At 34.5% G+C, this 14,481-nt stretch overlaps 1 protein-coding gene across 1 annotated transcript in view; it reads left to right on the plus strand.

The window, feature by feature from the left end:
- The window catches only part of EIF2A (eukaryotic translation initiation factor 2A), a 32,702-nt gene that overhangs the window by 14,678 nt on the left and 3,543 nt on the right, over positions 1–14,481 (plus strand). The window contains exons 5-11 of the mRNA XM_055321331.1: positions 845–944; positions 1,301–1,383; positions 3,020–3,093; positions 3,231–3,375; positions 3,554–3,670; positions 5,962–6,533; positions 9,857–9,970. Coding sequence (XP_055177306.1) covers positions 845–944; positions 1,301–1,383; positions 3,020–3,093; positions 3,231–3,375; positions 3,554–3,670; positions 5,962–6,533; positions 9,857–9,970 — 1,205 coding nt within the window. The remainder of the gene's footprint in view (positions 1–844; positions 945–1,300; positions 1,384–3,019; positions 3,094–3,230; positions 3,376–3,553; positions 3,671–5,961; positions 6,534–9,856; positions 9,971–14,481) is intronic.

Here is a 14,481-nt window from a genome sequence, read left to right on the forward strand (position 1 = left end):
ACGTACTTTAAGTAATTTCAAGGTATAGTAAGTTAGTGAAAAGATCCAGCATGAGATAGAGAAAAAGTAAAAGCTCTAGGAAAGTTTTAGGAAGTGAATAACCACTGGATGAAGATCTCAAAAATTAAGAATAATGATGACCTTTAAATGAAAAACATTTTAAATAATCATTGTAAATCAAAGAAGTACAAGAGACACAACATGTAAGAAATGTGTATAGTATGACAGAGTAGGAAATGGCATGCCATTTTTTAACACATTTAAAGATAGAACAGTATGTTATATGCACATTTTATGTGGCTTTGCTTCAAATAGATGAATAATAAAACATGTGTATAGGGGCTTTTTAAACATGTTTTAATAATGTGGGTATTGTTGAGTTAAATGTAATAGTCCATGGTCGGGTTATAAGCCCTCTCTAGGTTTGTTTTTTCAAGAGGCATAGACTTATTTCCAAGTAAATAAAAGGGAAATTGAGAATCATGAGTAGTTTATGTAACTTTGTGTGTTTTTGTATGTGACTTACAGACTCAAGATTTCATAATAAGAGAATTTAATCCATTTAACTGCAAACCATGTCAAGCTTAATAAACAAGTCTCTTAAGTATACTTAAAAACTAAAGTAATTAACTCATTTCAGAAATGCTGCAATTTTCTCAAACAGCTCTCATATTGTAGCTTTAGTAATAGATAATTAAATCCATAATTAGAGCTAAAAAGGAAAGTTGATTTAAAGCAACTCTTTTACTTTAAATAATCTTGTTCAAAGTTATTCTAAAAGTGAATTCTTTTCACTAGTGTTAGAAGACAATTACTGTGGAAAAAAATTTTGTTTTTATTTTAGCTTCTAAAGATGGCACAGCTGGGATACCCAACCTACAACTTTATGATGTGAAAACTGGTACATGTTTGAAGTCTTTCATCCAGAAAAAAATGCAAAATTGGTAAATAAATGCTTTAAAATACTAATTATTTACAAAATACTTTAAATATCTTCATAGTATAACATTTTTCCTCAGATATTCGTATAGAAAATAACTTGTCAGACCAAAATCTACATCCCTAGGAATTTTGTATGTGGGCATATAATAGAGTAAAAACTTGATGTTTCTTTTGTTTAGTATTTGAATGCAAAAGAACGATATCTTTCTAGTACAAATGCTAACTAAAACTATTAGGATCTGACTTGACATCACAGTTATAAGTATTTTTCTTTAAATAGTAAGCAATATCACAAACTTTAACATGTGACACATTATACCTGTCTAATTTTTTTTTGTATTCTTTCTTTTTAACATAGGTGTCCATCTTGGTCAGAAGATGAAACTATCTGTGCCCGAAATGTTAACAACGAAGTTCACTTCTTTGAAAACAACAATTTTAGTATGGAAAGATATATGAAATAAATTTATTATTTTCTATAAATGCATATAGCTTTACTGCCTTTTATGGCATCATAGGGTTCCCCTAAATACTATTTTAATAATTGCTGTTTTATTAATTCATTTGAATAATTTGTGTTAACTAAAGAAATTATAATATAGATTTTCTTTTATTTTTTTAAACTTTTTTTTTAAAGATTTTACTTATTTATTCATGAGAGACACAGAGAGAGAGGCAGAGACACGGGCAGAGGGAGAAGCAGGACGTCTGATGTGGGACTCAATCCCAGGATCATGACCTAAGCCAAAAGGACATTTGCATACTTCTTTCTGAGTTTAGTTGCTATTGAAATTCTGATACAAAATTTCTTAATGTTTTTTTAAATTTTTTTTTGTTTGTTTGTTTATGATAGTCACAGAGAGAGAGAGAGAGTCAGAGACACGGGCAGAGGGAGAAGCAGGCTCCATGCACCGGAAGCCCGACGCGGGACTCGATCCCGGGTCTCCAGGATCGCGCCCTGGGCCAAAGGCAGGCGCCAAACCACTGCGCCACCCAGGGAACCCAATTTTTTAATGTTTATTGTAGAATTTGAAACAAAAGTAGACACCTAGTCCCAATAACCTTCAACCCATTGCCCATGCTACCTCATCCATACATCTCTTTACCTAACATCTCTCTTACTCTGCTAAAGCAGATCATTTTTCCTAAAATATCTCCATATGTATCTTTGAAGATTAAGGCTTTTTAATTTTTTAAGACTTAGCCACAATACCATTATGACAGATTATATAAAATATCTGGTCATTGTTCAAATTCTAATTATTGTAAATGTTGTAATTTTTTTTTTAAACTTAGGCTCCCAATAAGGTTCCTTACATTGCAAATTGATATATCTTAAGGTTTTTTTAAGCTATAGGTTCCCTCTCCATCTCTTCTGACCCCCACCTTGAGGCCTTAAATTTATTATTAAAGAAACAAAGTTGCTTGCCATATATTTTCATATAGTTGAATCTTGCTATTGTATCCTACCTTATAGTTTAACATGTTCATCTGTCCCCTAAATAGCTCCTTGAATCTAGAACTGGTCAGCTTCAGATTCTTTTTTGGGGAAATGAGGGCAAGTCTACCTCATAAGTGGTGTTCCTTTCATTTAACAAGAATATAACATCTTATTGTCTAATTTTGTTGGATTAGCTGACATTAATGTTCAATGCGTAGATCCATCATTTCATGAGTAGATACAAGTTGGTGATTTTCCAAGTCTCCCTGCTTCCCCATCACTTACGAGGTATATTTCTTCTATCAAGAGAAATTCCCCTATCTACTACTTGTTATCTAGTGATACCATTTATATAAAAAGGGCACTGTTCTCTTCAAATCAATCAATGGGAGTTAGATATGCAGTCCCATTACTTACTCAAGGTTGCCCAGCTAGTAAGGGACTGGGTAGGAAATTCAAGCATAGGTCTGTGTTGTCCTCACTCCACATTTTCTCCAATATGCTGTCTTACCTACAATGAGACTACAGGGAGCAGTATCAGTAATTACATTAATCTTTTATAATGCATTCAGAATTGATTGTGTTTCTGTTAGCTTCTCTCTTCCATCTAACACTATTTGCTTTTTTTTTTTTTAGACACAATCGCAAATAAACTACATTTGCAAAAAATTAATGATTTTGTGTTATCACCTGGACCCCAACCATACAAGGTGATTTCTGTGTTTTTGTTCATGTGGAGTATTACTAGATTAAACCTTTTCCTAGTTCTTAGTGACTATAAAAACATGTCCATCATAGTTTATATGCCTCAAAAAATTAAATAGTGATTTATATGTGTGTATTTCAGGTGGCTGTCTATGTTCCAGGAAGTAAGGGTGCACCCTCATTTGTTAGATTGTATCAGTACCCCAATTTCGATGGACCTCATGCAGCTTTAGCTAATAAAAGTTTCTTTAAAGCTGATAAGGTTACAATGCTATGGAATAAGAAAGGTATGACAAATATACTTTATCTCATTTTTTAGGTCTTGAGACTTTTATTCCTGTATGTCTAGAAAAAAAGAATACCATGCTTAGTTAATCAAAATGTGCTGTTATATTTTTAATATTTTTCTTATCAGCATTAGGTTAATTTGTGTTTTAAATCTAACTAAAGTTTTTGCTGTTCTAGCTACTGCTGTGTTAGTAATAGCTAGTACAGACGTTGACAAGACGGGAGCATCCTACTATGGGGAACAAACTTTGCACTACATTGCAGCGAATGGAGAAAGTGCTGTTGTGCAATTGCGTGAGTATTCCAGGGGTCTTCCTGTAATAAAACAATGGAAAGAACACAATACTGTAAGTGTGATCTCATCCAAATTCTTGATCATGTGATAAAACTCATATATTTTCATAACCTTGAAGGTAAAATTTCTCTTAATTAATAAACTTAAAATATCCCCAGACATCGATTATTTTGACAAAATCCAGTTAATTTAGTTAATGCCAGCACTTTAGTGGGGAACTTGCTGGGTAAGGTAATTTCATTATAATAGCTCTTTGTGAACTTACTTATCATGACAGTAAGTTGGTTTGGCACTGTCTTCAAAACTGACAGATGTTACTTACCATTTCATCTTTTGTTTTGATGACTAAATTACTGTAGAATAATACAATTGTAAAATTCTGGTAACTCCTTGATTTTTCATTTTGAATTGAACCTGTAAAAGTAAGATAAACTTCCTTACAAAGGACTATATATTCCCTCTGAAGTCAGAAAGGAAGTCAGAAAGTCCTCTTTCTTTCGTAATTTAACATTCTGAAAGACCTAGTCAGTGTAACTGATCAAAAGAATAAACATATAGTTTTGAAAGGAGTAAACAATCATATCTGCATATACATGCAGTCACAGTATAAACAGCCACTTAAAATACATAACAGAAGAAAAGATCCCATACAGAACAACAAAAGGCAGGAAGTATATAGGACTAATGGGAAGAAAACTTTAAAATTTCTAAGGGATAAAATGTGTCCTTTATAAAGATGTCATTTCTCTCCAGATTAACCTAAAAATTAAAATGCCAGTAGGTTTTCTTTTGAACTAGATAAATTGGTTTTAAAGTTGATTTTTCTTTCTTTCTTTCTTTCTTTCTTTCTTTCTTTCTTTCTTTCTTTCTTTCTTTCTTTCTTTCTTTTTTTTTTTTTAATTTATTAGAGAGAGAGAAGAGAGAGAGAGAGCACAAGCAAGGAGAGGGACAGAGGGAGAGGGAGAAGTAGATCCCCAGCTGAGATGGGAGCCTGGGAGCCTGATGCAGGGCTCAGTCTCAGGACCCAGAGATCATGACCTAAGCTGAAGTCAGACATTTAACTGACTCGACTACACAGGCGCCCCAACCTTTTTTTTCTAATCTTAAAAGTGAAAAAAGATTTTCTAACAAGGCAAAATGATAAAAGTGAATACATAAGATATAGATTTCTGTGTCAGGGGAAGAAAAGTCCATAAATTAAAGCAATAAAAAAATTGGGGAAAAATTTTTTTAGACAAGGGATGAATATGAGAAAGGTGAATTTTGTTACTTTATCAAGTAAGTCAATAAAAGACCAATACCTGGAGAGAAAAATAGGGATGAGACAGTAAAAAATAGACCACAGAAATGATATAAATATACTAAGTAGTGCTTAGTTTATAATAAAAAAAGATAGGAAGACCGGATAACAATTTTTCTCTTCGTAGCTTGGCAAAGATAAAAGTATGAAACTACACAGTGTAAAGGGAGAGTGAAGGGAAAATATGAACTCGTAAGAACTACTGATGGAGCAACGGGTGTCTCAGTCGTGTAGCATGTGACTCTTGATCTTGGGGTTTGAGTTCAAACCTCATGTTGGGGGTAGAGGTTGCTTAAAAGAAAAGAATAATCTTAAAACTTTTGATTATATAAAATGGTACAGCTTCTCTGTGGGACATTTTAGCATTATCAAATAAATGTAGGTGCCTTTGAGCTGCCAGGTTCACTCCTACAGATGTGTTTGTGTACACTCACAGTTGAGAATATACAGGAATATGATACCTCTGGGAAAGAATGAGGCAGATTTTAATGTGCTTATATGGAAAAATCTCCAAAATGGAGTACACTAAATGAAACTATAAAGAACTTTGTATGAGTGTGTGTGTGTGTATCTTTTGTTTAAGAGAGATGCTTAATTTCAACAAAAAAATTCTGAAAGCATATACAAGGAATACAATAGAGGGCTGCCTTTGTGAAGATGGACTTATTTTGTGGCATATCATTTTCTATAATTTGTATTTTTATTAGTACTTGCCTACATTACCCTTTCTAATGAAAACTAGTGTATTAATGGTACTAATAATCTATGTTTCTATCAACCTACATTGTCAAAATATTTTAAAGGAATTAAGATAAAGCATTAATCTCCATAGTATATCATATAGAAATATTTTAATTGTGACATATCTTGAAATTTTGGATTTTTTTTACTGCTTGATATGTTTATGAGTATTCAGTTGTAACTTGGCTAATAAATACTGTATTTATGTAATGATTTATTGCTAATTTGGGTTTTATATTCTTTTTCTAGCAAAAAATGGCCCCATTTATGATGTCGTTTGGAATTCTAGTTCTACTGAGTTTTGTGCTGTATATGGTTTTATGCCTGCAAAAGCAACGATTTTCAACTTAAAGTGTGATCCTGTGTTTGACTTTGGAACTGGTCCTCGTAATGCAGCCTACTATAGCCCACATGGACATATATTAGTACTAGCTGGATTTGGAAATCTGAGGGGACAAATGGAAGTGTGGGATGTTAAAAACTACAAACTTATTTCTAAACCAGTGGCCTCTGATTCTACCTATTTTGCTTGGTGCCCTGATGGGGAGCATATTTTAACAGCTACATGTGCTCCCAGGTTACGAGTTAATAATGGGTACAAGATTTGGCATTATACTGGCTCTGTCTTGCACAAGTATGACATGCCGTCAAATGCAGAGTTATGGCAGGTTTCTTGGCAGCCATTTTTAGATGGAATATTTCCAGTAAAAACAATAACTTACCAAGCAGTTCCAAGTGACGTACCCAGTGAAGAACCTAAAGTTGCAACAGCTTATAGACCCCCAGCTTTAAGAAATAAGCCAATCACCAATTCCAAACTGGTAAGTAAAGTTTTACTACTTTGGTGAAACAAGGTTTTTCAGGGTGCGGAGTTCTCGAGACCTTTTTCTCATGCGTATTCTTGCATTACTTAGCACCTGATTAGAATATAAACTCTAGAGTAGAAATCATGGAGGACCTACTGCTGAAGTTAGTGAACAGCTAACATAGTTAAGTTGACAAAGTAGTCAATTTAAAGCAGTTCACATTTTACATTTGTGGGGGAAAGAATGGAGTATGATATACTGGCTTTATGGAGATTGTGGGCTCAAATTCAAGTGCCTGTCAGAATAGGCTGGTAATGTAAGGCTTTGGTGACTGGCAGAGAATGGTGAAAGGGAGAGACCATGCCCTCTGGAAAGGCGATAACAACTGCACAGTAGTAGCCGATGGTTTCCATAGGAGATTTAGGCCCAGGTTGCCAAGACAAAACAAGTCTGGATGGTTACGTAAAATTTCTTGATTTTTTAAAACACTATTGTTCAAACAAAACATACTTGTTTTCCTTAGGCTGTCAGTTCCCATCTGTATTGTAAAGTCATGATCAGAGCATCAGTCAGATTCTGATCTGCTTTAAAATGTTGACATTTCAGAGCTCAGGGGAAGCATCTGTTAATGACCTGAGTCTCTGGGATGATGTTAAGGAATAAAGTAGCTCTATAAAAATGAACAATATTGTTGGTATTATAAAGGTGACCATATAATAGGTGTGAACTGGGACCAAGTAAGCAGGAATATATAGTCACTTAAATATCAGGCACTCAGGGAAGTTGGTACTTTTTCAAAGGATAAACGTTCCTATGCCTCCTTTGTCCCACTCCTCACTCTTTCAGACACAAAAACAGAAGAATAATGCTTCCTCCTCCGCAAAATGTAGCAGTGGTCTATAACTTCTTGACTTTACTGAAATGTTCTGTTTAAACATTTTTGTTGTATTATTTCCTAAAAACATATAAAAACGTATGAACAAACCCCATTTATAATACTTGCATTTAGATTTAAAAGATATAGTAGTCTTTGGATTTGTTTTATCTCTAAATTAAATTTTTCCTTATCTAAGATAAAAACAGAAGTAACCTCAACATATCCTGCTTTCTAAATATCTGTAAGGTATCTCAACAGGAGTAAATTCTGAATTAATATATATTTTTATTCTCTGATCCATAAAGCTTATTTTGATAGGGAAAGGAAGAGAAAGATCTACTTTGAAAATAATGCTAAAACTTGGTAAGAAGGTCTTAAAACCAACATTGTTTTTTAACATTTAAGATTTCCACTTAATTTTCTTTTTTGTATGTGACATAGTGATTATGTGATCCTATCAAATCATTTTAGTTGAAGGAACCACATGGCCAATAATGAGAAATTTTTGTTTGTATCAAATTCCAGAGATGAGCTAAATGGCAAAAAAATACTGTCGAGAAATTACTGGAAACAAAGACATTCTAGGAAAGAACTTCACAAAGGAGGAGGGTTATGTAGCACAAGGGAAAAAAAGGTGGGATTCTCTTTCAAGAAAAAAATTTTACTTTTTTTATAAATACAAATCCACATATGAATTATACTTAACTATTTCTTGGCTTTCCAAAAAAATATTTTCCCTTATATAATGTATTCATCAAAACAGTCCCATAATAATTGACATAAATGAAAAAACAAGTTTTATTACCAGGGATAATATTATATACGGTGGGCGCAGTACTAAAGGCAGAAAATTCTGCTTATGATCCACAATAGCTGTGTGGATTTCTTGTGTTTGTCTAAAATGAGTCTGCTAGTGACTGCATTGTGTTTGTAGTATAGAAGAGCCTTGTAACTCATCCTTTCTTACATCATTTTTCATTGCTTTGTCATGTTTTTGAAGTTCTTATGACTAGAAACTTTTTACCCAAAGCAAGGTACTATAGCAGAGCCCGCTATTGAAAGAATTTTGATGTATAAAACAGATGTTCAGCCAATATTGCTATGTCTTTAACGCTGTATGCAGTGTGAATAACAAGTGCAAGAGACTTGCCGTCAGATTTGTCTGTTCCACAAATATAGGTTTTCACATATTCAGTTAGTTCAGGTAGAGCATGTACGTGCACAGAATTTCAGTGACCTGAAATAGTTCATGCAGCTAAAATAAAGTCACAGTATGTTTTCCTGCTTCTTCTGTATCTTCAGTGTTTGAGCCCCTGCCCATTTCCTTGTAGCATTTGTAAGTATCACCTGGATCTGAGATCTAGTACTTAAGAAACTTCATGGAGATCTGATTCTTCTGATGTGCTTAGTGTGATAGAGTCTAAGAGACCGCTAACACTGAGATAACAGCAGTTGGGAGGGAAATCAATAAGTAGATGAGAACCTGACAAGCCGTAGTGCTATCATGCATGCTCTGTGTTGCCTCAAGCAACTGTTGAGATGACCTAAACCTGTGTATGTATATTCTTTTCTTGAACTATAACTTACAAGTAAAATTGTAAGATATTTAAAGGGTACGTCATGGTGATTTGATATATGTGTACATTGTGAGAGGATTCCACCCATCTAGTTAACAAATCTGTTGCCTCTTTTGTGTGTGTGTGTGTGTGTGTGTGGTGAGAATATTTGCATTCTTGGCAAATTTCAATTATACAATACGCTGTTATCAACCATAGTATGTTTTATACTAGTTCCTCCTTGATCCTATCCTTAATCCACCCTTTCTGTTGTGGAATATAGTTGATGGATGGCTGTATAAATATCTCATGATGGAAATGATTATCTGTTTTTATTATTTTAGTCTGACCAGTCATTTAGTTTTTTGTGGACCTCTTCATTATGTTAATCCTGGATTTATAAATATGCAGTTACCACTTCCTATTTGGTTTTTTTTCTTCTGGTCTTAGTTTTTCAATTTGCTTTTATTTTTAACCTTCTAATCTCTGGTTTTGCATGTAGAAGACCTAGCAAGTAATTCTTTGTGCAAATGAGGCAGCTGGGTTTCTGTTGGCCGTAGTCAGATCCAAACAGACCCCGGAAGAAGCTGTTGTTAGGATCTAATTTCATAAGAAGCATGTGTCAGTAGTAGTACTAAGAAAAGTTCCATTATTTTAACAAAACTATACTGTATTTTTCTAGCACTTGTATAACTGAAAGAATAGGAAGATCCTCATTAAATCCATCCTGACAATTGGAGTATACCTACTACTGATAAGAGTTTTGAAATATTCTTTGCCAGTGATCTTAAAATAAATTTAATAAAATAAGCTTATCCCATGTTAACAAAATTATATAGTTTATGATAAATGTTTTTTAAAACATGGATTCCATTTCACAATTGTTTATTTTATATTTTCCACAGCATGAGGAGGAACCACCTCAGAATATGAAGCCACAAGCAGTAAATGATAAGCCATTATCAAAAACAGCCCTTAAAAATCAAAGGAAACACGAGGCTAAGAAAGCTGCAAAACAGGTATTTGGGACACTAATCTTTTCAAAACAAAATAAAACAAGTTAAATTAGCTTAATTTAAATCTCAAAGTTTAAGGATTATAGTCCTAAAAATATAACTATTACGGGTTTTTAAGATTTATTTATTTATTTATTTAAGAGTGTGTGCCCACTTTCGTGTGCACACGAGCACAGAGAAGGTCAGAGGGAGAGGGAGAGATTCCTCATGCAGACTCCTCCATGAGCATGGAGGCTGACAACACACAGACAACGTGGAGCTTGATCCCAGGACCCCTGGATTATGGCCTGAGCTGAAATCGAGTCCACCACTTAACAGCCACCCAGGCACCCCAAGACTTGACTATTATGTTACATAGTCAGAGTTAGACTTAAATAGCCAGAATGCCTTTCCTTTGTTTTTGCCTGTGAATTTCTGAGTAGTTCTGTTTGTATAATAAGGAAGGGAGGAAACTGGACTTGACCTTAAAACCGGAAACCCTAATGGGATTGTATAGTATGTTACTTGTTACAGACTCTTCTGTTGGAGCCTGTGTGAAGTGGTATAGTTTGCTCCCTGAAAGCATCTGTTAAGAGAGATCAGAAGTTACGTGACAGTAAAGCCATTTTGTTAATCAGTATTACATCACTATAAGAAATTATTCAGGGGATCCCTGGGTGGCTCAGCAGTTTCGCGCCTGCCTTTGGCCCAGGTGCGGTTCTGGAGTCCCAGGATCAAGTCCCGCGTCGGGCTCCTGGCACGGAGCCTGCTTCTCCCTCTGCCTGTCTGTCTGTCTGTCTCTCTCTCTCTCTCTCTCTCTCTCTCTTTGTCTATCATAAAATAAAAAATAAATCTTAAAAAAAAAAAAGGAAATTATTCAGCTGGGAATCTAAACACCAGAAGTACCCAAAACAATGGAGTTGATCTAAAATAATTTTTTTTAAGATTTTATTTATTTGACAGAAAGTGCATAAGTAGGCAGAGAGGCAGGCAGAGGGAGAGGGAGAAGCACAGTCCCCGCCGAGCAGAGAGCCCGATGCAGGGCTTGATCCCAGGACCCCGTGATCATGACCTGAGCCAAAGGCAGACGCTTAACCAACTGAGCCAGTCAGGCACTTCTAAAATAATTTTTTATGTGATTTTATAGTTGCAAAACCATACCAGTATAATAATTAACAAATTATGATTGTGTATGGTTTGTGGTGATACTGAAATCAGCTAGGCTAGGAGTATCTGGTTAATGAAATCCTCCTGATCACATTTTTTTAAGATTCAGACAATGCAGTCTTGCTGTTAATGCTTGAATTTTGACAATTCTAGGTTGCTTATATGTTTTGGTAGGCAATTACTATTTTAAGATATAGAATTGCATTAGGTAGATGTAGTCTGCTAAAATCTGAGCTTTAAAAAAAAAAAATCAATGTGCTCTTTTGTTGTTAATATATTTCATCTCCAGAAATATCTTTAAATGGGTCAGGTTTAGATCAGCCGAAGCATAATGATCTATTCCATGTATTTGCTTGTGTAAAAGCAGGAATTGTCTTTATTTGCTTGTGTAAAAGGAGGAATTATCTTTATCAGACCTCTAATTTGCCGTGAATATTACGAGTTAGTACTATCTTTTGAAGTACTAGTAGGTAAGATTTTTTTTTCCCTAGCTTATATTTTCAGGTATAATTGACAAAAATTAAAATTTTTTTAAATGTACAATGTGATACGGTGTTTCATGTATACATTCTGAAAAGATCCTTACAATTGAGTTAACACATCCATCACAAAATACTTTTTGAGGGATGAGAACACTGAAGTTCTACTCTTTAGAAAATTTCAGTTACACAGTACAGTATTATCAGCTGTGGTCCATGTTATATATTAGATCCTGAGACTTTATTCATCTTATAACTGAAAGTTTGTACTCTTTTGCCAGTCTGTCTCCATTTCCCCCACTCCATAGCCCCTGGCAACCACCATTCTTCTCTTTGTTTTTAAGAGTTTGACTTTATTTTTAATAGATTCCACGTATAAGTGATACCATGCAGTTTTTTCTTTCTTAGTCTGACTTATTTCACTTAGTGCAATCCCTCCATGTTCATTCATGTTGTTGCAAATAGTTTTCAAATAGCTGAATAATAGTTCCTTTTTTTTTTTTTTTAGATTTTATTTATGTATTTTTGAGAGAAAGCATGCGGGAAAACACAAGCAGGGGGTATGGCAGAGGGAGAAGCAGATTCCCCACTGAGCAGGGAGCCCGATGTGGGGCTCAATTCTAGGACCCTGGGATTAGGGCCTGAGTGAAAGTAGATGCTTAGCCAACTGAGCCACGCTGGTGCCCCTGAATAATGGTCCATTTTATATATATTATCCAAATTTTCTTTATCCATTCATCCCTGATGGACACTTAGGTTTTCCACCTTGGCTACTGCCAATAATGCTGCAGTGAACACAAGAATGTAGGTATCTCTTTTGAGATAATGATTTTGTTTCCCTTGGTATATCTCCAGAAGTGAGATTTCTGGATCATATGGTAGCTCTATTTTTAGTTTTCTGAGGAACCTCCATACTGTTTTCCATAGTGGCAGTACAAGATTTCTACTCATTGAGATTTAAGGGCCTTCTGAAACCTACTCAACTTAGAGTCTTATTTTTATAAATGATAGTTCTTCCTCTTTATCAGAAGATTAATTATTTTAGAAAATCTTTTAAAATAGTTTTTATATAAATTCCAGTCAATATACAATGTAGTATTACTTTCATATCTACAATATAGCGATTCAGCACTTAGATACGTCACCCAGTGCTCATCAAAACAAGTGCCCTCCTTAATCCCTATCACCTATTTAATCCATCCCCCACCTACTTCCCCTCTGATAACCATCAGTTTGTTCCACTGTAGTTAAGAGTTTCTTGGTTTGCCTCTCTCTCTCTCTCTCTCTCTTTTTCCCCTTTTCTTGTTTGTTTTGTAAGTCCACATATGAGTGAAATTATATCATTGGTCTGTCTCTGGCTGACTTATTTCACTTAGCATAATACTCCCCGGCTCCATTCTTTTTGTAAATGGCAGGATTTCACTCATTTTTATGGCTAAGTAATACTCCATTGTATGTATATACCACATCCTTTTTATCCATTCATCAATTGATGGGCGCTTGGGCTGTTTCCATAATTTGGCTCTTGTAGATAAGGCTGCTGTAAACATCGGGGTGTATATATCCCTTTGAGTAAGTATTTTTGTATTCTTTGGGTAAATACCTAGTAGTGTGATTGCTGGATTAAAGAGTAGTTCTGGTTTTAACTTTCTAAGAAATCTCCACACATTTCCAGAGTGGCTGTACCAGTTTGCATTCCCACCAACAATGCAAGAAGGTTCCCCTTTCTCTGCATCTTCGCCAATACCTGTTGTTTCTTGTAGTGTTGATTTTAGCCATTCTGACAGGTTTGAGGTGATATCCCATTGTGGTTTTAATTTGTGTTTCCCTGATGATGAGTGTTGCTGAGCATCTTTTCATGTGTCTATTGGCCATCTTTGTCTTCTTTGGAAAAATGTCTATTGAGATGACTGGTTGGCTAGTTATGGCTGTGTGATAGAACGAAAGTAAATGGTCCATGACAGGATCCACCTTCTCACTCCTGACCTGAGTTAAATAATCAAAGATAAAGGAGTCAGATGTATGTAATTTAACCAAGTATTTAATTATAATCTGGTGATGACTTTATATTTATTTATTTATTTAATTTATTTTGGTGATGACTTTATAAGAAGATTATGAACTTTACCAAAAGGAATTGAAACTAAGAATTTAATCTTACCATATATGCATCATTTTCAGAGAATGACCAGAATTTAAGTATAATAATGCAGACATTTTAACGTACTCTTGGTTGCTTAAAATATGGTGGAAAATTATATTTTTTATTTCACTTAACTTTAATGGTTTTTTCACATGTATTGACATTAACCTATCCTAGAGGAAAATTTTTTTTTTGGCTCATTACAAACTAAATTTGAAACTTAAATTTTAAATTTTTTTTATTTTTTATTTTATTCATGAGAGACACACACAGTGAGAGAGAGACAGAGACACAGGCAGAGGGAGAAGCAGGCTCCAGGCAGGAAGCCCAATGTGGGATTTAATCCCGGGACTCCAGGATTAGGCCCTGGGCCGAAGGCGGTGCTAAATCGCTGAGCCACCCAGGGTTGCCTAAATTTGAAAAACTCTTATTTGATGTATGTCAAAAGTGAATTTTGACAGGCAAAGTATCTCTTCTTTTACTCTTTTCCTTTAGTTTTCTATTATGGAAATATCAAACTGCATATTGTCAGAACTTACAGGCTTCTTAAGAGTAGAATCTAAATAGTTTCTTTCTAACTACTCTGTTAAATGCTTGTTCAGTAATGCATTTTTACCTAGAAGGTTAGAAATTAATGTTCATTGCATTGGAATGTATAAAAAGTACAACTAACATATTAAAAAGAAAATTACTCCAATTCTATACTCTCCAAAAACTCTCAAGCAGACATGTCTAGATATAAAGAT

Source organism: Nyctereutes procyonoides, unplaced genomic scaffold, assembly GCF_905146905.1.
Source record: "Nyctereutes procyonoides isolate TBG_1078 unplaced genomic scaffold, NYPRO_anot_genome, whole genome shotgun sequence".
Classification (NCBI taxonomy): domain Eukaryota; kingdom Metazoa; phylum Chordata; class Mammalia; order Carnivora; family Canidae; genus Nyctereutes; species Nyctereutes procyonoides.